We start from the raw sequence: 22,186 nt of genomic DNA, 5'->3' as shown, positions 1-22,186 counted from the left end.
AAATTACAATTAGGATTTTCCGTTCAATGGTTATATAAATGTATGAAATATGTGTTAATGAACAATACAATTGTCATCAGATTTCGGTTGTGTCGAACACTCCTAATAGTTCTCAGTAAGCACGCATATTTTTCTTAATTTATATAATAAATTTCCCAATATCCCCGACACTTGTTGTGCGGGACCATATTTTATACATATATTTTGTACAAACATTTACATTCATACACACATTAAGAAATTTCCTAATATATATATATATATACATTATACATACACAAAAATATATATTTCTATTTTATATTCATGGGCTGGGCTAGTGGTGGCCCGTCTACACGCATATTGTCGCTAAATATACATTCAAATGAAAGTCATATAGCGTTCTAAATAAGCACATATGTTGTGTTCCTTGATTGAGAATAAATAATGAATAGTCTGTTTTAGTAATTTTATAAACGATTATGTATCGCAATTCAGCGAGGAAATGCCAGCATTAAAGGTATACTGCCACGTCCTAACTTTTTAAATATATTTAAGTTTTCCATTTAAACATTTTTTATTAATATTATTACTATGTTTAAGAATATTGTAAATTTGTGTATTTTTAACTATATTTTATAAATAATTTATATGTTTGTAACCATATGAACTCAAAGATTACTGATCGTGTTCTAAAATCATTTCATTTGTTTTTCTTTTTGTCTATTAATGTTTATGTTTTCTGTTTCGTATATTTTGTTTATCAATGTAATCTGTTTTGGCAATATGTATCGTCTAGGTGTTTTCTTTTATAATATATGTGATATGTGTTAGCTATAAGATTACTAATAAATAAAATATTTCTGTGACCCTAAGCTACTTTACCTTCCTTTTTTTTTAATCCATCTGCAATCAGCCTCATCTATCAGATTTTATAAGAAACTGGCTGATCCGGCAAACGTCGTTTCGCCATGTATATCATTTATAATAAAAAAATAGGGGTTGATCGTAGAGGGGTGAAAGTTAGGGGTTGTATGTATTTTTTAATGCTGTATCATAAAAAAATAGAAATTAAAAATTTTGTCTAAAAAATAAAAATTTAGGGGTGGACTGGACTACCCTTAACATCTGGCGGGCTGATTTGTGAATCTAAACCATTCCCAGATCCCCTTGAAGACACACAAAAAATTTCATCAAAATTGGTCCAGTCGTTTAGGAGGAGTTCAGTCACATACACACGCACACAAGAAATATATATATTAAGATAATGGCAATTAGGGAACGCAAATCCAATACTTTACCTTCCTGAACATACAAAAAATGTCAGCCGTGCGAAGAACCTCTAGTATTATACAAACTAAAGAGATTTCTCTAATAAACAATTGGTTGCTGTTTCATTGATCATTTTTCTATTAAAGGTGTTCACTCCTTTATTCCTCCACCGCAGAAGCAAATATCAACAACCGGATTGGACAACCCCCGGGGATAGGATGTTTAACTACTAAACTAATACAGTTCTTATATATAAACTAGTGGACCCGACAGACGTTGTCCTGCATGATATTTCAAGCGATTAGTAAAGCAAAGTATGAAAGTACCGACTGCAGCGCCATCTGGCGGGCTGATTTGTGAATCTAAACCATTCCCAGATCCCCTTGAACACACACAAAAAATTTCATCAAAATCGGTCCAGTCGTTTGAGAGGAGTTCAGTGACATACACACTCACAGAAGAATTATATATATAAAGATAGAAGACGTAATCAAAACTCGCGTTGTATGTCATACATATATTAATAATGTTCGGCACACCTGCCGCGCCGATTCGGTCACGATGTCAAATTCTCGTGAAGAATCCGATCAAAGAATGCGCTTTCATGATATTACTTTAACCTTTAGTGAAGGGACAAAGATTCGTGCTCAAAGGTCTGCCGCACACATAGGGACATTAAAAGAGCATACCAATTCTTATAGGGCCGGCAACGCACTTGCGTCTATGGGTGGCGGGTAACTCACTTCACGAACTCACACAGCGGTTTTCGCATCGGCGGTCGCTCTCAAATCAGTCGTGAAGCAGTCATTTTATGATTTGGCATTCTGATAAACAATAAAGTACAAGCTCCCACCTTTTCAGAAGATGCGAAAACCGCTGTGTGAGTTCGTGAAGTGAGTTATAGAATCGCAGGGCAGGTGAGCTTCCTGCTCATTTGCCTCCTATTACTTAAAAAAACATATTTAAAAAATATTTGCGTAGTATTACAGTGATAAGGTTAAGGTAAAGAATTAGTTTTTGGAAATATCTTCCACAAAATACACAATATAACTTAAATTTTTACCAAAATATCATTTGTTTTTCTTTCTTTTCTTCTAGATGCAAATGTAATTATTGTAATAAAAGGGTTTTATAAAAATGTAAAGTACTATTATATATGCCTGTGTAGTAATATATAACAAAATTATTTGTTTATAACGCTTCTATATTTATTTTTTTATCATCTTTTATATTTTATAAAGATTTTGTTGGTAAAAGTCCAGGTGTTGCAAATACTGTTCTTTTAAATATTAAATATCCTATAAAAACGGAAAGGTAAAAAAAGGCTTAGTATAATATATTCGCATTAAAATATGAAATCTCCGGTCACCTTAACAGACACCTACACTGCATGAATATTCAATCGTTCGTGATTCTCATAGACCCATCTCGAGTTATGTAGAAATGTTCTCATTATTGTATACCATAAGTACAAAATGATCCTATGAAGTAAGGTAATTATAATCATTAGTATAAGCGTTGGCTCAGTGGCTTCAGCGCGTGACTCCCATCTATGACATCGAACCCCGGTAGTGCCACCAATGGACGCTAGTACGATGAAGAAAAACATCGTGAGCAAACCGGCATGCTGTAGATCGAGTAGAAGGCGTCAGGCACAGAAGGCTGATCATACTTGCCTATTAGACAAAAGCCGATTATCACGAAACAAATACACAAATATAGATACTGAGGTCCTAAAAGGACATAAAAGGATGTAACGACACTTATTAAAAGTACAGACTATGATACAACTTCTAGATACAAAACATTTTTAACATTGACATAATAGAAGTATACAGGCGTGTTCCAACTAAGGGTGTTTAAAATACAGTGCCCCGATTTAGTATGCTGATTTAGTATGCATCAAATCAATATTAAACAAATAACTATGTCTGCCCCATAACATAGTTATTTGTTGGTCTGTCGTTTTTTTAAGGAAATAATACTGTATTACGACTGTGTGACGACTCATTGGGCTCGTTGTTAGTACCCCTGACTGCGAATCCATGGGTCCCGGGTTCGATCCCGACATCGATGATGTTTGTGATGCGATGAGCATTTGGTGTTGTGCTTAGGTCTTGGGTGTTTAAATATGTATTTATATGTCTATCTATCTATAATATGTATGTATATCCATTGCCTAGTGGGTTAACAAAAGCTTCACCAGCTTAGCATGGGACTAGGTCAATTGGTGTGAATTGTCTAATCAAAAAAACATATGTACCTTAAGAATTCATTATAATAGGCGGTGGCACATATTCTTATATAAGAAAAAGACAGTGACTTGGGTTTTATTCGAATTACGAGATACTTTTATGATAGTCAAATGTTCTCTTGAATCATAGTTCTCTAAGTAGTTTAAATAATTACCGTACTAAACATTTGAAATAGCCTGAAGGTTTTTACTAATAGACTGTTTTTATTATTTAACTCAAGTAATGTAATTGAGGAAAAAATCGTACCCATTAAGCAATTTGTTAATATCCTAAAATAGTATAGTACTTTAGTTAATTTATTTTTTGTTTTTTATTCGGTATACATTTAGAACCTCTTTGTTCTAGGACGAAACAAAGGCGATCTTTAACAAACTACCGTATTCGTTACCATGGTTACGGGTTATTAATGGATATAGCTTTACATTGAATGGCTTTAATATAGAGTGTCTGGGTCCGATTAAGGTCGAAATAAAAGTTAGTCGGGCTTGCATACATCTACTTGCTGATTACGAAAATTTATAAGAAGATATAGAAGATTCGAGAACGTGACTTTAATAGACGCTATTGACGATTCGCTAATATTGTCAAAAATATTGTTTTTTTTTCGGAAACTGTCAAAGTGATAATAATCGAAATATTTCAATTACGTATATAAATTAGTTTCTTAGAATAACTAAATTTCCAAGTTCATGGAGTCGAAAGCATTTATTATAAATAACCTTTATTGAACAGGTGCCTTAGATAAAACTGTATAATAGGTTTTCTCATTAAGACATAATCAAACTAACAGAAAATTAACTAGATAATACGCAAAAAGTAAGCTAATTTGCACCAAGAGTAATCTCTGCGAAATGGCTGTACCCTTTTAAGTGCACGAAATCGTTCAAATAACTTGTATAAAAAATATTTCAAAACCATTCATTGTATTCTCACGTTAGATTGTGAACATACAGAAATAAAACTTGTCAAACAAGGCTGGCTTATCAATATAATTTTTATTTTGAACTTAAGAGATTTTCGAGGGTATAAGTTGGTGTCTAGAGGACAGAAGCCGTGATCCCAGAGCTGGACTCAACAGCGTATAAGCATACAGCGAGAAAATGCTGCCAGCGTAAAAAATACTTCATCAACGTTTTTTTTTATAGAACGGGGAGCAAACCCGTTGTTAGCATCGAGTGAGCCTCCTGTCCGTTAATGGTGCTGCTACCCACGGATACTTACAATTTTGTAAGATTCACGTGTGCGTTGCTAGGCTTTTAAAAAAAGAACGCTCATTTTTTAAAGGACTATAAATCGAATTGGTTCGGAAATACCGCAACGGGCAGTTGGTTCCACTTAGTCGTGGTGTGCTCCAAAAAGTGAAGGATAATTTCTATTATTAAAAAAATGTTACGAACCCTAGCAGAATGTAAATACGTATTATACGTTAATATAATACGTCTGTTAGTTTAAATAATTATTATAATTTTATTAAAATTTGAATGATTTCGAAATGTCATCGTATGTTTATCCAGAATGCAAACCTAAACAAACAAGTATACACAACTACAAACTAGGAGGCTCTACTTTTTGAAGTTAAGCTTCTTTAGGCGCATGAGGGTAAAATTTTTACAGAACGTCACGAAGATGCGCAGCGTTTTTGTCAAAGAAAAGGGAGAGAGCTATTGAGACCGATTGAAAGAGAGTGAGAAGGGCGAATTACCTTATAGAAATTCTATTTTTAACATAAAAATTTCCTAAAGAGAATTTATGAAATATTAGTATTTTATATTTAATGCAAAATAATTTAATAATTTGAAATCTCAAATGACGAATTGTAAATTAAAATTTAATTTATAATTTGTATTAATATTCGACACTTTTAAAATTTTAATGACAATCAAATTCATTAAATTCCTAACATATCTTCCTTTTTCCCTCCCTAACACTTAAAAATTAGTTTCCCAAAGAACTTTCACTTCTGACATGTGTACTTTGCACGCACGCACTTTTTTTATTTAAATATACACATTAATAAGCATAAGATAAAATTATACGCCATATGTTTTCACAGCAAGAAGCTAAGTAATTACTGTCCTCTGAGTAACATAATAGATAATATAAAACGCATCTCCGTTGTTTCCTAACGCGATTACTTCGTACATTTATACAACCTTTGAAGCTTATGAAAATATTCTGTCATAACCGTATCACTTAATATAACGTATTAAAGCCAAAAGAACGAGGAAGACAAATAAAAAGATGGGAAGACGATATAAGTAGCAGCTGGTCACCAAGAAGAGTGGAAGCTCTTAGAGGAGGCCTATGTCCAAGGACAAGCTGTAAAACAGAAATTAACCTTGCTGATTAATTATTATAAGTGTCTTCACATTTTTATGTATTTTACAGCAATAAAAGTAATTATTAAAGCCTAGTTAAATATAGAATGCCAATTTAATTTTATATTTTCTTTATCAACGCTTGAGAGCAGTGTTATCATCATAATTACTGAGGTCGTAGGTTCGATCCCCAGCTGTGCACCAATGGACTTTATTTCTATGTGCGCATTTAACATTTGAACGGTGAAGGAAAACATCGATAGGAAACCGTAGTGAGCAGGGAAGTGGGCAGGGAAAACGGAAGGACGAGTGTGTAAACGCGATATATGTATTAAAGTATCGCGTGAATGTAAAACTGATATTAGACCCAAAAAGTCGATGGCGTGTGTCAGGCATTGGAGGCTGATCACCTACTTGCTTATTAGATTTAAAAATGATCATGATTAAAAAAATCTAAGGCCAAAACCTAAAGAGGTTGTAGCGCCACATTTTTTTTATCAACGTTTTTATCCAGCAACACAATATCAGCAAAACTTTGACCTAAAAATCGACCGACCATACTTATCCAACTTGTCTATACAAATAACAATTAATGAAATGCAGAAATCTAAAACTAAATTATAGAGCATCTTTTTATATTGACTATTAATTTATTCTGTAGTTCTAGTGTTCTAAACATAAAAAAATAAGTTTCTATTATATTTTATTTAAGCTTTTGACAGAAGCACTTATTCATTTATATAAAAAAATTACAAAATAAGATGATAGTTAATCATACAGACAATCTAAAACAGTTAAAGTTTAACGTATAAACAATTAATAATTAATAATATTAACAAAATGTAAAATTTAAACTTTAAAACTTAACTAAAATTATGTTAGTAAAATAGACTAAAAAATATGATAATATCTATATCTATAAATTATAAATAATTACACGTGTTATTAGAATTATAAAACTCTTACGAATTCATTATATTAATTAAATCTAACCTATCAAATTGATTATAATATATCCTTAAGCAGCCGACAATAAATTATACAGCGTAGGTATAATTGCCATAATTACGAAATTTATCAAACACTTTTTATTAATATTCAATAGATTAAGCCTATAAATATTTTATTGAATCCATCTTAAGTCTAAAACCAAATATGTACCTACGCAATTTCCTTTAAAGTCAATACAAAAGAGTTCAACAAATACTACCATTTATTGCTAGATAATATTATAATTATTAATTTCTTTTATTTATTATTCCTTAAATAAATTTGTTGACAAACCTTGATATCACAGATTATAATAAGGATGCGATACTTTGTCGGCTGTAAAAAAGTAAAATTCCAGTCCTTATCGCATCTAAAGATGCGTTCACTTAGAAGACCTTACTATCGAATTGACCGTGATACCATTTAAGCTGGTATGGCAATCTTAGTGGTATAAAACCTAGCTCCTTGCATCCATCAGCACAGTTTGTGCCTAACCGGAGCAAACATCACTTAGTTAATATATTTATTAATTTATAAATATGAAACTGGTAAGTAATATTTAAATGGTGAAGTTTGAGATATTTTATATATTTTCTTTTAATTTAAGGGTGGTTTTTGAAACCTTTTAATATCTTATTTATTTAATAACTATATTTTTATTTATATAATATATTTATAAAAGTTATTCAATTCTTATGGGGTTTGGATATAATTCTGATTCTCTTGTGAGTCAAATTACGTATTTTGTCTTATAGACTGATAGATTCTTTCATACTTTTATCAAAATAGAATGTCAAAAGATCTTCTGAATTTTTTAAATGTCATAAATATGTTACGGATATCCGTTGACTTGTGGAGTTTACGCCCCGTCCCATTTTCATAGACTTTTAGTGAACAATATGAAATGTTAGTCTAGTCTAAATTAGTCTACATTAATAGGTATAATAACCTTAAAATAGGTTTTCTTCGGCGTATAATGAAGGTTTTTCGTTGACAAGCATATTTTCCAAGTAATATAGGTTTTGATAACAATTTTTCTTCGCAAGTTTCTTTTATTCTCACGTCCCAAATACTCGTAATAATTGTTTGATTACTAAAATGTTAGTTGTTTTATATTTAAACTGTCCCCTTTTAAATTTTGTAAATTGAAATGCGTTTTAGTCATTTCTAAACATGAGTAACATAAAAATTGCAAATTAAAAAAACAATGTCGTAAAAATTATCTACATAATTTGCTTTTAAATATTTCTAATACAAAGTTTCGTCTATAAGATATCGAATCATACGTAAGATAAAGATGGTATAATTACATCAGATTTCACAAGTGCAAATCGAGTGTTTGAGCAAGTGCCCTACAAACTTTGCCCCAAGCTTACTGTCAGACACGAACTACATTTGTTAATGCATTTGGTTATCGGACCAACCAACTCATCAATTTATGAAATATATCAAAAGGTCAATTATATTAGAGTTATAGTTTGTCTGGATCACGTTGTGCAATGCTTAATTCGTAGCTAATATAGGTAAATAGTTCAAAGTTAAATGAAAAGTAGAAAAGAGTCTTTAAGTTGCAATAAGTTTTCTTTCTTACAGTTCATTGTTGCCGCCGTTCTTGGTGTCTGCTCAGCAGCCCGCTTAGACAACGCCTACCTTCCTCCTAGAGGAGGAGATGGTGCAGGCTATGGTGCCACAGGTTCCGGTTTCCGAGGATCCAGTTTCGGTTCCGGCGGTAGTGGATTCGGCTCCGGCGGTGGATTCAGCTCTGGAAATGGTGGTTTCGGAGCTGGAAATGCAGGTTTCGGAGCCGGAAGCGGTTTCGGAGCGGGAGGCGCAGGCGGTTTTGGAAATGGAGGTGCTGGTGGTTACAACGCGGGTGGTGTAGGTGGTGGCAGGCAATCTGCTGACGCCAGTGCTCAAATTCTGAAACTTAACAGGTACTAAACATATTTTTTTATTTTTTTTAAAGACAATTCACACCAATTGACCTAGTCCCATGCTAAGCTGGTGAAGCTTGTGTTATGGGTACTAGGCAACGGATATACATACATATTATTGATAGATAGGCATATAAATACATATTTAAACACCCAAGACCTAAGCACAACACCAAATGCTCATCACCGATGTTCGTCTCAACCGGGAATCGAACCCGGGACCCATGGATTCGCAGTCAGGGGTACTAACCACTAGACCAATGAGTCGTCAATTTATGGTACTTTTACATATGTTTAAGTAAGATTAGGTTCGATTCATTATTAGATTTCTAAGGTATTGAGATATTGGATAATAAACTATTCTGAAAGGAACTGACAGGTAAAACTATATAGTCAAGTTACGCAAAGATACTATACATTTCTATATTTAATTTTATTAACAGTGATGTCACCGCCGAAGGCTTTTCTTACGAATATGAAACCTCAAACGGAATCAGAGCTGATGCTTCCGGTGTAGCCACCAACGGAGTCCAGTCCCAGGGTAGCTTCTCCTACAAGGGCGATGACGGTCAGGACTACAGCATCACATACACCGCTGATGAGAACGGCTACCAACCCCGTGGTGCTCATCTCCCTACCCCTCCCCCAATTCCAGAAGAGATTCTAAAGAGCTTGGAGCAGAACGCCAGAGATGAAGCCGCCGGCATTGTTGATGATGGTAAGTTATAATTAGTTAACGTGTTGCTATCAACTATTATGGAAGTGACACAAGTGCGTTAGTAAGAGTATTGGTAATCCTCTTTACCTTTGGAAATGAAATAGGTTAATAACAACTCCACTAACTTTCTACTGGTTTCTAGTTTTATATAGATACCTAAACCTATCATTAATAATATATCGACGCAGTTTTCTATAGTAACTGACACAGTATAAACTGCTTAAACTTACTACCACCCAAAGTGATTCTTGGCCTGAAACCAGAGAACGTCACATATACCGATCGCGCGCTACTGATACTTTTTCTACGGCATCTTTCCAGCAATATCTAGACTGTCGACGAGTCGGCGGTCGTTCTTCTTTCATTTACTCAAAAAGCTAGTCATTTTAACGTCGTTAAGTCGTTACGTTACGTCCAACGTAAAAAAAATATTTCAATTAACAAAGATGTAATGCTGGTAATAGTATTCAAATAAGCTTGTACGTTACATAACATTTGCATATCTTCATTTGCATTTGTATATTCAACACTATCTCTCATGTCGCTATAAATCTTTGCTAACAGACATATCAAACGAATCTTTGTTAATATGGGAGAAATTTAATTCCAGTAGGTTGAATAGTAGATTGAAAGTTTTAAGAGCTTTTTCTAATAATTAAAAATGACGGTGATTCAATTATTATATCTATTGGTCGAGAACTAAAACTAAGTTATCATAAAAAGCTTTGGCAATTACGAATAATAGTGATGTAACTTCTGGTCTACTTAATAATAGCAAAAACATAAGTGCTTACGTTTTGGTAATTTAAATTGTATGAACCACACTTTGACCTTCATCACATCAATTGAAGGATAGCGTGACTATTAACTAAGGTTTTCTTCGGTTTAGTTAAAAAAAATACAATTAAAATCCAGTAAAATACAAAATTGAAACATCTAAATTACTAATTTAAAAAGTTTTTAAATCAATTTCACATTCTTAGTGCCAGGTTTCTTTACCTCTCTTCCCCTTCTAATACAGTACAAATTCAGATAAAAGTCTACTTTTTTAACCGATCAAGATCACCCTACTTAAAGTGAATCAGTGCGTAATATAGAGCTAGACAGCCGAGTTAGGTCGTGATTGCTTAGGTCATTAAGCTAAGATTACCTTTAGTCATTAAATTTGCAAATAATTAATATCGCTTTTTTATTAAGTCAAATTTTTTATGTTAGCTGACGATTGCATCTGTAGAGATCAGAATTTTTTGTAACATTGTCATAATTAACTAAATAACACTAGGCGTTTTGACGTCGTATCATAAAACTAAAAACTCAATTCAATGAATAGTTTCTGGTATACTTTATCAATAAGTAAAAAGTATATTTATCTGATAGCACTCTCAATTAAAGAACTTTTCCGTCTCCTTCTGACAATTGTGTCTAAGCAGTGATAACAAGAGACAGGTGTTTGATAAATCGTTGCGTTAAGAGGACTTTTTATGTATTGGGGTACAAAGATTTTAATTGGTTTACGTATATCGTTAATTAGTTGCTAATCAGACTTACGTAGCTGATTTGCTCATACATTCTTGCACAAGAAGCCCATATTTCGAGTTCATACCAATACGTCAAGATGAGCTGTATTCGTTCTAATTACCAAACGCAGCCTAAACTTCTATTTAAGTAGACCTCAGGTGATGGGTCATTCGCCTAATTGTGCACTAAGCGCGCCAATACACCGCGTAAGCCTGCGAAATAGGGCTGACTAAATCGATTTTTTCCGTCTAAAATGTTGGAGTTGATTGTGCATTTTACAAAAAGAATAAGGTTATGTTTTATAATAATTAAACACCGATATTTATAACACTTTTTATACTTTAATCACATATTGTAAACGCATAAGTTTTGCTACATAAAAGTTGTGGAAAGTTCCGAGACAGTTAATTTTTTTTTCATGAAATGTGCAGAAATCAAATAGTTATATCCTTCCTTAAAATATACGGAATAAATTGGCAAATGGCTGCCGATACCTGAATCTGATTTTCCTTAGACGCAGCCCTAGACGTTGACATTTAATGAGAATACGGGCAATAATGTCGATTACAGACGCTTCAACGAACCAATTAGGATTAAACATTTTGCGGTAACCGGACCTACTCACAAAATTGGTGCAGTTTAAGTCGATCGCTCCCATGTTTGTTCTATGTAGATTTCATTCTTCATGCCCATACATAGCGCATATGTATATAGTATAAATAACATCTCTATATCGTATCTTTGTATATTATCGTCGTATTTTTAAAGAATGGAGTGTAGTATCACTTACTAACATTAAATGATGTAGCAACATTATGGTCCCAAAACGAAAAAAATCTCAATGCAGTGCGCGGCGCGTTTTAGACTTGAGATTTTTTTACTTTAAATTTTTTTAACATTTCTTTGTTATGACTTTTAACTGTAAATATCAATGACAAGTTTTATCAATCTTAGTTTTGGATTTCCAGTTAATATTTAATGCTCTTTAATATTCATATTCATTGAGTTCAAATTCTCAACTGCACAAAAGCATATTTCACAATGGTTAAGTTAAAGGGTAGGAATGAGATCAGAATAAGTTTGCACCTCTGATCGTGACTAGAAAAGGTCGCTACCTGTCATCCGTTTGTGGCTGCAATTAATGAGTCATACTGATACCATTTTCTATAAGTTTTCTAGTAATGGGTTAAAAATATTAAAACATATTAGATTCGTTTGACAATATGACGCTAGGTTGAAATTCTCAAAAAACAATAAACGAATTCAACATTTTTATATCTCTGGATAAAATTTCGTGATAGTCCCTTTTTGAAGTTATACTTCTTTAGGCGCGTTATGAAAAATTGATGAGATTGAAATTTTACGATGCGCGCGCACCGTGACACAAAATTAACAGAATGAAGTTGCCACACGAATAATAATAGAATTTATGTTACACTTAACGTAAGAGAATAATAATAAATATTTATTTATTTAATTTTTCAAATGTAAACTGAACTTTATTGACTATAATGACTCCTTTTCCAGTATTTGATTATTTAATTGTAATTAACTAGTTGCATGCAATCAAAAACTATTTTTAATAATGCCAAAGAAGTATAACATCTTACGCGCGTACATAAGTACACGCACCCTTTATTTTTAAATAATAGAACCTCATATTATACAGTTATAACTGTTTAGTTCCCGTTTTCGGAGGTTCATATTTACGAAATAGGAAATCAACAAGTCGTGAGTGAGCGAAAAAGAATTTATTGCGGTAGATAGCTGATCATCGGTCTATAGAAATTACGAAGAAACTATTACAGGCACATATTCCGACATTCCAGACTTTATAATACGTATAATTCATCGTGATGAAACTACAATATTCTTAGTTGCAAGTTGCACTGTGGCATCATACGCCACAAATGAATTTTAAGATTGCTCGAATTGCTTAATTTGTTCCCTTAATGCGATTCCCACGGTTTGAAATATAAAATTGAAATTATTTTTTCAAATAAAGATACATACTGTATAAACGTCACGCGTAAATCTTCCCTTTCTACATGTTTTGACACGGCCTCAAATTAAAAAATAAATAAATAAATCAGTGGCGCTACAACCTCTTTAGGTCTTGGCCTCAGATTTCTGAATCTGTTTCATGATCATTTTTAAATCAGCAAGCTTTTTGAGTCTAAGACATGTCAGTTTCCTCACAATGTTTTCCTTCACCGTTCGAGCAGATGTTAAATGCGCACATAGAAAGAAAGTCCATTGGTGCACAGCCGGGGATCGAACCTACGACCTCAGGTATGAGAGTCGCACGCTGAAGCCACTAGGCCAACACTGCTCAAAAATAATAATAAAACGGCCTCAAAAGAACCACAAAATTTGTCTTTTCACTGTTTTACAAAACGTATTTTAATTCAGTCGGGTTTAAAAAAATACTTTGCTAAAACTACTTTATAATCGATTAATGCTGTTCTTTTAGCATTGATAATTTTGTAAATGTATATTTATAAACGAGGTCTTTTTAACTTTAATTTTGCATATGAAAACAAATATCTTTATTTAAATAACTATGTTGTTACATCTATCTTAAAAATCTTGTCAAGGTCTATAAAAGAGAGTTTAAAACTTTTATAATAAAGTAATGTATGACAAAATGAGCAATTAATGACGGACATTGTGTGTGTTTCACACGCTGATCTCTGTACTAAATCTCACACATTACCTCTGAGAGAGGTTGCTTAGGTTAATTCGCACCACTTAACATACACGAATCTTTTCAAAATTGTGTTTAAATAACAATAAGTGTAACGAGGGTAAAATTTGATTAATTTGACATATTTAATCACTATTCATTGCAAAATATCTGACAAAGAAATTCACGGAAAAAAATAAGTAGGGTAGATTCATGTATGCACCGCAAGCGTGCTACAATAAAGCGTGTCATTTATTCTAGATCAACCTTTTTACTGAAGGATCTCTTTACTTGGAAGAGCCTTCAGTAAAATTGGAAGAGCCTTCTTGGTCTGTACATAATAAATATCAATATATTTACGAAATAAAATTAATTATACACCTTTTATTTTATATTATAGATTGACTTGACTTAACTTAAAGTCATATGTCCCACAAGTCGGGCACAGGGCATCCAGCGTAGAAAACCAGCCTGGGCTAGATATATTATAATATGATGATTAACTCAAATTGCATCTTCAAATCGGTACAGCTTTGTAATTGTAACAGAACTCGGCCTTGAGCTTTCGGATGTTACTTGTCCGTTGTGGCCACAACACAAACGTTATATTTGTGTTTTCATATCAAATAGTCAAAATATGCCTTGAGCTTTTAACATTTATACAAAGACTCGTTACAAAAGAGCAAACACATTTTCAAGCTGTTTCTTTTGATTTATTTAGAGCAAGTTAGCGCAGAAGCCAGCCAGGTCATAATTTTAAAGTAGAGTTAATAGTTGGACTACTAGTCCAAGTACAGTCCTTCAAGAAAAGAGCGTACCAATTCTTGAAAGGCCGGCAACGCACTTGCGAGCCTTCTGGCATTGTGAGTGTCCATGGGCGGCGGTATCACGTAACATCAGGTGAGCCTCCTGCCCGTTTGCCTCCTATTACATTAAAAGAAAAAAAAACACTACAGCACATAGCTATTTTTTAAATCAGTGCAGTTTGTCGTTCGTTTAGTGTGCTAGATATGGAAGTTACTAGAGCCCTCATTTTAAATTTAATTATAAATTTTATAAAGGTCTTCCAAACAATGATAATTAATTCAGAGTCACACAGGATTTAGTCAACAAGAATTTTATTTTATGTAAAACTAAAACGCCATTCTCAAAGCTTCATATAATCTGCAATTTGCTATGCACAAAACACGTGCTGTTATTTCGTTGCGAAACATAATTATTGTAACTGTTTAAAATCGTTCACGTTTGAGCCACTTGTATATCTTTGTTTATCGTTCAAATGGTATATTCAGATAATTCGTATTCGGTAAGAGTAATTATAATACATAACTCTTAATATAAACACAAATAATATTTCTGGTGTATAGTTTAAAGTAGTTGAATAAAAGAATGTTATTATAATTCCCCAGTGTATCTAACTCGAGTGAAACCAAACCAGGCTTTTCTTTAACCAATGCAAGAATATAAAGCTTGAAGGATGATTCTTCTTCAGTTGCACTCTTCAATTCTGAAGGTCATGTTAGTGGTGCTGCACAACTACCTCCGCCCTTCCCTGTCTTCGGAAAATTAAATTAAATTTATATTTTTCTTTAGGTCAATACCGCGGTGAAGGTGCTGATGCTGGTCGTGGAGGATATGGTGCTCAAGGATCCGGCTATGCCAGCCAGGGATCCGGTTATGCCAGCCAGGGATCCGGTTTCGGTGGCCAAGGATCCGGGTTTGGAAGTCAAGGATCCGGTGGACGTGGTTCCAGCTTCGGCGGTCAGGGATCCGGGTATAACGGGCAAAGTAGCTTCGGCAGTCGTGGTTCAGGATTTGGCGGACAAAGTTCCAGTTTTGGAACTCCTTCCAGGCAATACCTGACCCCCAACGCTGGACGTGGATCCGGAAACGGAAACTTCAACGCTCAATCTGGATACCGTTACTAAACGCATCCTTCATTTTGCTTTTAACCACCGAATTATCTAATTTTTGAAGTTACCAGCTATGACTTTGATGACGTAGTTTAACTTTACAAAAAAAAACAGTATAAATTATTAGACCACTATTTCGACTAAAGCCTAAATACACAAATATCACTAGAATGTTAGAATTTCTAAAATCTTCTCTTAAAAAGAGATGGCTGTAGTTTTGAAAGCACCTTACGTTTTTTTGGAAAATAGTTTTGTTTGCTTGTTTTTTTTTAAGTTTTAATAATTAAACTAAAGTCATCATTGTTGAGCCCGTTTGTACTCCTAATAAGCTGTGAACCATTTATGTGATTTGCTTTGATTTCGCCAAAACCAACTTATTAACTCAAAACTTTCTTATATTAGCTTCTATACAAAATTGTGTTATCTGTGGTGAAATCAAGTAGTCCTATGAACTTCGTCTATATTCCCATCCCTTTTCCTCTTCATTAATGATCTCAACCATAACATCTTCCCTCTCTCTTTTAATTGCTTAGAAATAAGTATAGATTACTTGGCAATGTAAATGGACAGTACTAGGTTTAAGCATGACGATGGATTACAAATAAAATATAGCTTTTAATTGTAAATATGATATAAATAAATGTTTTATAGCAATTTTTTACTTTTATTTATTGATCGACTGACGTTGACCGACTGAAGTTTTATTTATTATCAATATATTTTTTCGATCATAATCATACTACTTCTTTATAAGAAAATAGTAAAAATAAATAATGTGTAACCAAAGGATTCATTTATCTACATGTTTCTATAGATAATTAATACCTACATACATTTTTATAAATTACTTAAAGAATAGGAAGTACCTACAGTAAACATATCGAATTAAAAAAGTAAAGTAAGATCAGTAACAGTACCGCAACTTTATAATTGTTTTATTGGCTGATGTTAAGTAATACTTGGACATGGACACTCTTAATGCCAGGGGGCTCGCGAGTGCGTTGCCGGCCTTGTAAGAATTGATACTCTCTAACATGGGGGACACAAAGTCGAATTGGTTGGGAAATACTTCAATAAGTAGCTGGTTCCACATATGTTGGTGCGCGGCAAAAACTGCCTTAAATAATGCTTAGTTTTGGAAGTTTGTGTCAGCTATTACTCCGAATAACTCCTTTAAAAACTCTCCATGGTAAATTCTTAAATATAAAATTATTATAGAACATTAGTTGTGTTACATATATAATATATTTTAGTTAATAAATTGTAAAACTTCAGGTTTGCTAGTAATAAATGAGCCCTTTAGTTTTTTATACACTCATAAATTTTAACATAGCATTCTGATTTCCGATAATGTACAGCCTTGCGATTCTGTAACCCACTTTTCGAACTCACACAGCGGTTTTCACAGCGGCGGTGAAGTTCAAAACCACTGTGAGAGTTCGAAAAGTGAGTTACAGAATCGCAAGGCTGTAGGTCGACATCGCTTATATTGTTCGTATACAGTACTAGGTAACAGATGGTCATAGTCGTAGAATAGTGACGGATCTGACAAATAGTAAATATACAGGGCAGCCATTTCAAAATAATATAATCATTTTAGTTTTTTAGTCAACTTTTTTAATTCATATGCTGTAAATATGAAAATTGGCATACAAGCAAACAAAAGGGTTTGTTTTGAAACAATATAGAAATAATAACATTAAATTACACAGTTTATTAGAAAAATCACATGCTTCTATGAGCTTACCTATCGAATCCGTCACTTTACCCATTAATTTGAAATTTAAAACACATGGATTTTTTTTAATGTAGCCGTAATATTTAGTCAATGTAGTATCCAAATATGATGAAAACTGGATTTTGGATTTTTTTCAAGTCCGACATTGTTCTACATGACGAGGTGTGTCACTTAGTTTAATGAACCCATAAATAAAGTTATAGTCTTTTGTTGATGCGAGTCGAGCACTCTGCCTCCTCGCGCGCTGCAGCCCAAGGCTAAAGAAAAAGTAAAAGCCAACCGGCATCGCTACATTCGAGGCAAGCGGCCGGAAGGCATGTCGCTGATCGCTTGGAAGATGGGACGAGCTTTGGTATGAGATGCTCCTTGTGTGGACACGTTAGCCTTTCTCACCACCCTCGGACAAGCAAATAAGCTAAGGACGGCCGCAGATCATGCAGATATAATAAACGGCTCAAATATAAGACTTTCCTCCACCTTCGATTTTGTTCCCTCTGGAGACTCTTGGGTTGTGGGGTTCAAGTGCACAGACGCTTATTAAACATTTATGTTGGCACCTGGTAGATAGTACCGGTGATCTCAGAGCTGATGCTTTCCTCGTTCAACGAATAAGTATCGCAATACAGCGAGGAAAAGCTGCCAGCGTTTACACACGGTTACACTGCCATAGGTACCAAACTTTTTAAATTTGTAAAAAAAAAATTATTTATTATTTTTAATTGTTTTTATGATTAGGTACTATGAAGGTTAAGAAAATTGTAAATACTGTATTTTTGGTTATTATTTTAGGTTTTAATAAACGATAATGTATCATAAAAAATTGTAATAGTTTTATGATACTTTTAGTTAAAGTTTGGCCGTACATAAGCTGTAAACAAATATATGAATAAAAAATTATGAAAAAAAATAAATACAACAATTATATAAAAAACAAGTCAAGCTTAGTTCATCATTGCTATTTCCAATAATTATAAAATATCTGTGTCATGTCATTGCGTCTTCAGATAAATTTTAATTCATTTTGTAATTACTAGATGCTATGTTGTTTGTGGTAAGTATATAATGAAATAAATTATATAATAAGCTGTGATATAGGCATTATAGAATTTAATAAAAAAAGTCTTAAATTAAACCATTCAAAGCTTGGAACTATATACGAAGATATACAAATTATATATAGAAATGAAAAAATTATAACACCAAGACGGTTCTAATGATCTGTGATAATTGTTTATATATGTTTAAAAAAATTGCTTTATCTTGTCGGAAGGACAAATATGGTAGGAGGAAAGACTGATGTATGAAATAATAATAATAAAACTGTATTCATGACAGGAATATGGTTGTATCAAAATTTATCTAACGCTATTCCCTACACTAGGGAGGTCCTGTGTTGTGTACAGGAGGGTAGAAAGACTCCAGATTGTTCCGGCTGTCGAAGACGAAATAAACAAAACTGCAGGGTTACGCTAAAGAATCTTAGTATAGGGTCACACAATAATCTATTTAGTTCAAACGAACATCTTATAACCTTTATGCTCTCATAAATAGTCATTAGACTCATCTTAGCCTTATACGGTTTTATTCAGAGTTTTTGCGATAGCCAAGTTTGGCTTGAGTCGGAATACCGCAAGATCCTTCACGCATTAGGTAATCTATACATTTTACCGCATCAAACATTAGTATATTAATTATACTTTAAGTAAACTATATGTTTTAAATAAAATTTAGCTAATAATTACTAACAATATGGCCATCTCTAGCTTGTACAATGCATTGGTTAGAAGTATAGTAGAGTGTAACTCGTCTGTTTGGGCTCCGCATGAAACTAAATTCTTCCTTAGGTTGGAGCGCGTACAAAATAAATTTACACGATTACAGACTGTATGGCATCTACCCCTACTATCCTGTAATGTACACAACATTATTTGTCTTAGGGATGGTGGGGTACAAATTACAATAAAATGGAAACAAGACGGGACTACAGTTGGCCTACTTCAAGTATATACTGAAAGTCTTGCGGGGACTGGTGAGCAACGACTGGTTCTCCAAGACGGCGATACCAGTCTGTTGGACAGATCCCCGTTAACAAAGACGTTGCGCTGACTGAATGCTGTCTCTGACACTATTCGATTCACGATATCTTCTTAATATATATAAATTACGTGTCACGTTGTTTGTCCGCTAAGGTCTCCTAAACTACCGAACCGATATCAATCAAATTTGCACACCGTGTGCAGTTAGATCTAACTTAAAAGATAGGACAGCTTACATCTCAATTTATACCCGCAATATTATTTTATTGCAAAACATTTGTTTATTATTTGATAATCACAATTCTAACAGATGGCGCTGTGTTAAAAGTACCAACGTTTCACATAAGCTACAATTTAATGGCATTGCCACCAAAAAAGCATGGTGGTCCCCATGACTCGTGTTCTCCTACCGTTTCCCTTGAATAGTTTACTACTATGTAATATAACAAAAACCTTAGCCACAGCAACGCTTGGCCGGTCTGCTAGTATATATATATATTTATATGTTCGCAGAATTAGTTCACAGTAGTGATATTGTGTTTATTATTATTTTTTATTCTTATGTAAGGACAATCATATACGTATATTACTGTAAATAAATTTTATGTAGTAAGTCCCCATAGACGGGCAGATGCTCGGCCAGTTTTACTTTTTATCCATATCTAGATTGTCAGAATCAATTGACAACTTCATGTAGTTGCAAAATATGTATATATGAATGATTCATTAGCTTTTCGTGTGAATGAAACTGAGTTTCATGGTACTGATTTATTATTGCAATTAATCCTGGATTGCATGAACGTAAATGTTATGTAGGCCAAAGTGACGTTCATAACCGATATTATAAGTGTCTAGGTTCCCTTAGTTTCGGGGTTAATTTAAGACCCCAATACAATTTTAATGCCGAGTCATTAGACATATGTCACGGAGTTTTATTAAATGTCTAACTATGAACGATTCCGTCACAGGTGATTTATAAATATTCCAAATAGACCAAAATTCATCAGCAAATTTTTAATTAGCGAATTCGACTTAACTATACGTTACTCTCCCATATTTCATTCATAATTGACAGCTATTCACACTTGCAACATTTTAACTTGCCATAGATAATACGAAATAAAATTTATTGTTATAACAATGCTAAGAGCGACATGTACAATCTGCGCTTACAAATCACTGCGATGACGCCATACCTTGAAACGAGCGTACGAAGTTATTCAAGCCGCTAAGGATATATAAAACTTATTGACCGTCAGTGGTTAGACTGATCAAGGATTAAGGATCATCCCTTTAAGTTGTAAGAACTGTACACCATCCTTCCTCCACAATAGTGTTATATTGTTCTCATATTGAGTTGATCTCATTTCACCAACAATCATCCACACTTCGATTTCTACGTATTTCCTCGGTTAAAGGAAGATCTTAAGGGCTCCAAATTTAAAAATGACGACGCAGTCGTCGCCGTGGTACTCGATTTTTTTAAGTGATTAGGAAGGTATTAATATGATATAATACATAAAAAGGTAGCTTTAGCTTCAGAAAACCGGTATATTAAGTGTAGAAGCCTGAAAGAAAAATAAAATTTTATTTTTCTTTAGTATATAATATGTAATAATTAAAAATAGAGCCATGAGTAAACTTAAAACATAACAGGGATTCTAAAAAGTATTTAAGAATACTCTTACATATTTAGATATGTATTGAAAGCATTCCTTGCAACCACAGAAATCAATTATAATTAAAATAGCTATACTATTTAAATACTCCGCTAATCGGGAGTAATTATGTCTCTGTGATTTACGACGATATTATCTGTACAGTCTTCGTGTTCGAGATTCTGATGTGTAATCCTGTTAGACTGTTTATGGGTTGACCTAGATCGTACCTAAAATTTGTATATTTATTGTTTGTTTTACTACTTGCAAAATATTTAAGATTTAATTTATTGTTGTATATTACATTGTTTCAATATGGATAGTTTTACAATCGGTTGTATCATTTGCCTGCGAATTTATTTTGTCACTCCAAGACAGTAGACTCATCAGTGTCGCTAGTGACCGCATTTGTGATTTTGTATTATTTTTTTGTGTAAGCAACATTGATCAAATAAATATTTTTTCTTTCTATTAGCATTGCAATTATAAGTCATAGTTATGTATTTCTAGACCCGTTATTTTATTAAACCGGTTAAATGAAAGTGTATACTACAAAATTAATTAATTAAAACATCTTAACCTTATAATAATGAAATAACAATAAATGAAACATTAAACTACATTTAAAAAGGTTGGTCCAGGTTGGTGTGGTGGTGCAGAGAACTCTTAATGCTGGCAAACTCAAACTCAAACTCAACAGCCCCAGCCCCGCAGCCCCTCTTACACGTGGAATGAGGAAAGCACCAGAAAAAAATATTCCTATTCCAAACTTTATACCAAAATATATAATAACAACTGCGCGACTTCGTCTGCGCAGTATTAAAATAATATTGGTTCAAATGACGTAGCGTGAAAGACATATTTTATCGTTTTTAATACCAAAAGCGATAAAAGTATCTATTTTCATTTAGGAATCATTTTATTATTACCAAATGTGCATTTGAAATAGATTATCAATTTTTATAGTAGTTATGGTTTACTATTTTGACTATAATGGCTTACACATAAGACATAGATATATACTGTGGCGGGCTTTTGTATAGGACTATTTAAGATAAACATTTCCATCATACATTACATATGTGTAACTCTAGCGGTTTTGGTAGCGCACGCAAGAATAGCTCGCAGATGGTAGATTTTTTCCTACTTGATATTTTGGACAATTCACAAA

General features: G+C 33.3%; 1 protein-coding gene across 1 annotated transcript; it reads left to right on the top strand.

Annotated features, from left to right (window-relative positions):
• The first annotated feature begins 7,248 nt into the window (after positions 1-7,248).
• LOC125057442 (pupal cuticle protein 36-like) lies at positions 7,249-16,237 on the top strand. The gene is made up of 4 exons (XM_047661136.1): positions 7,249-7,362; positions 8,408-8,748; positions 9,192-9,466; positions 15,264-16,237. The coding sequence occupies exons 1-4, from the start codon at positions 7,354-7,356 to the stop codon at positions 15,596-15,598; spliced, it is 960 nt and encodes a 319-aa protein (XP_047517092.1). The 5' UTR covers positions 7,249-7,353; the 3' UTR covers positions 15,599-16,237.
• The last annotated feature ends 5,949 nt before the right edge of the window (positions 16,238-22,186 follow it).

Source organism: Pieris napi, chromosome 16 (assembly GCF_905475465.1).
Source record: "Pieris napi chromosome 16, ilPieNapi1.2, whole genome shotgun sequence".
Taxonomy (NCBI): domain Eukaryota; kingdom Metazoa; phylum Arthropoda; class Insecta; order Lepidoptera; family Pieridae; genus Pieris; species Pieris napi.
The sequence above is the reverse complement of the archived record's forward strand: the minus strand, read 5'-3'. Positions and strand labels throughout refer to the sequence as shown.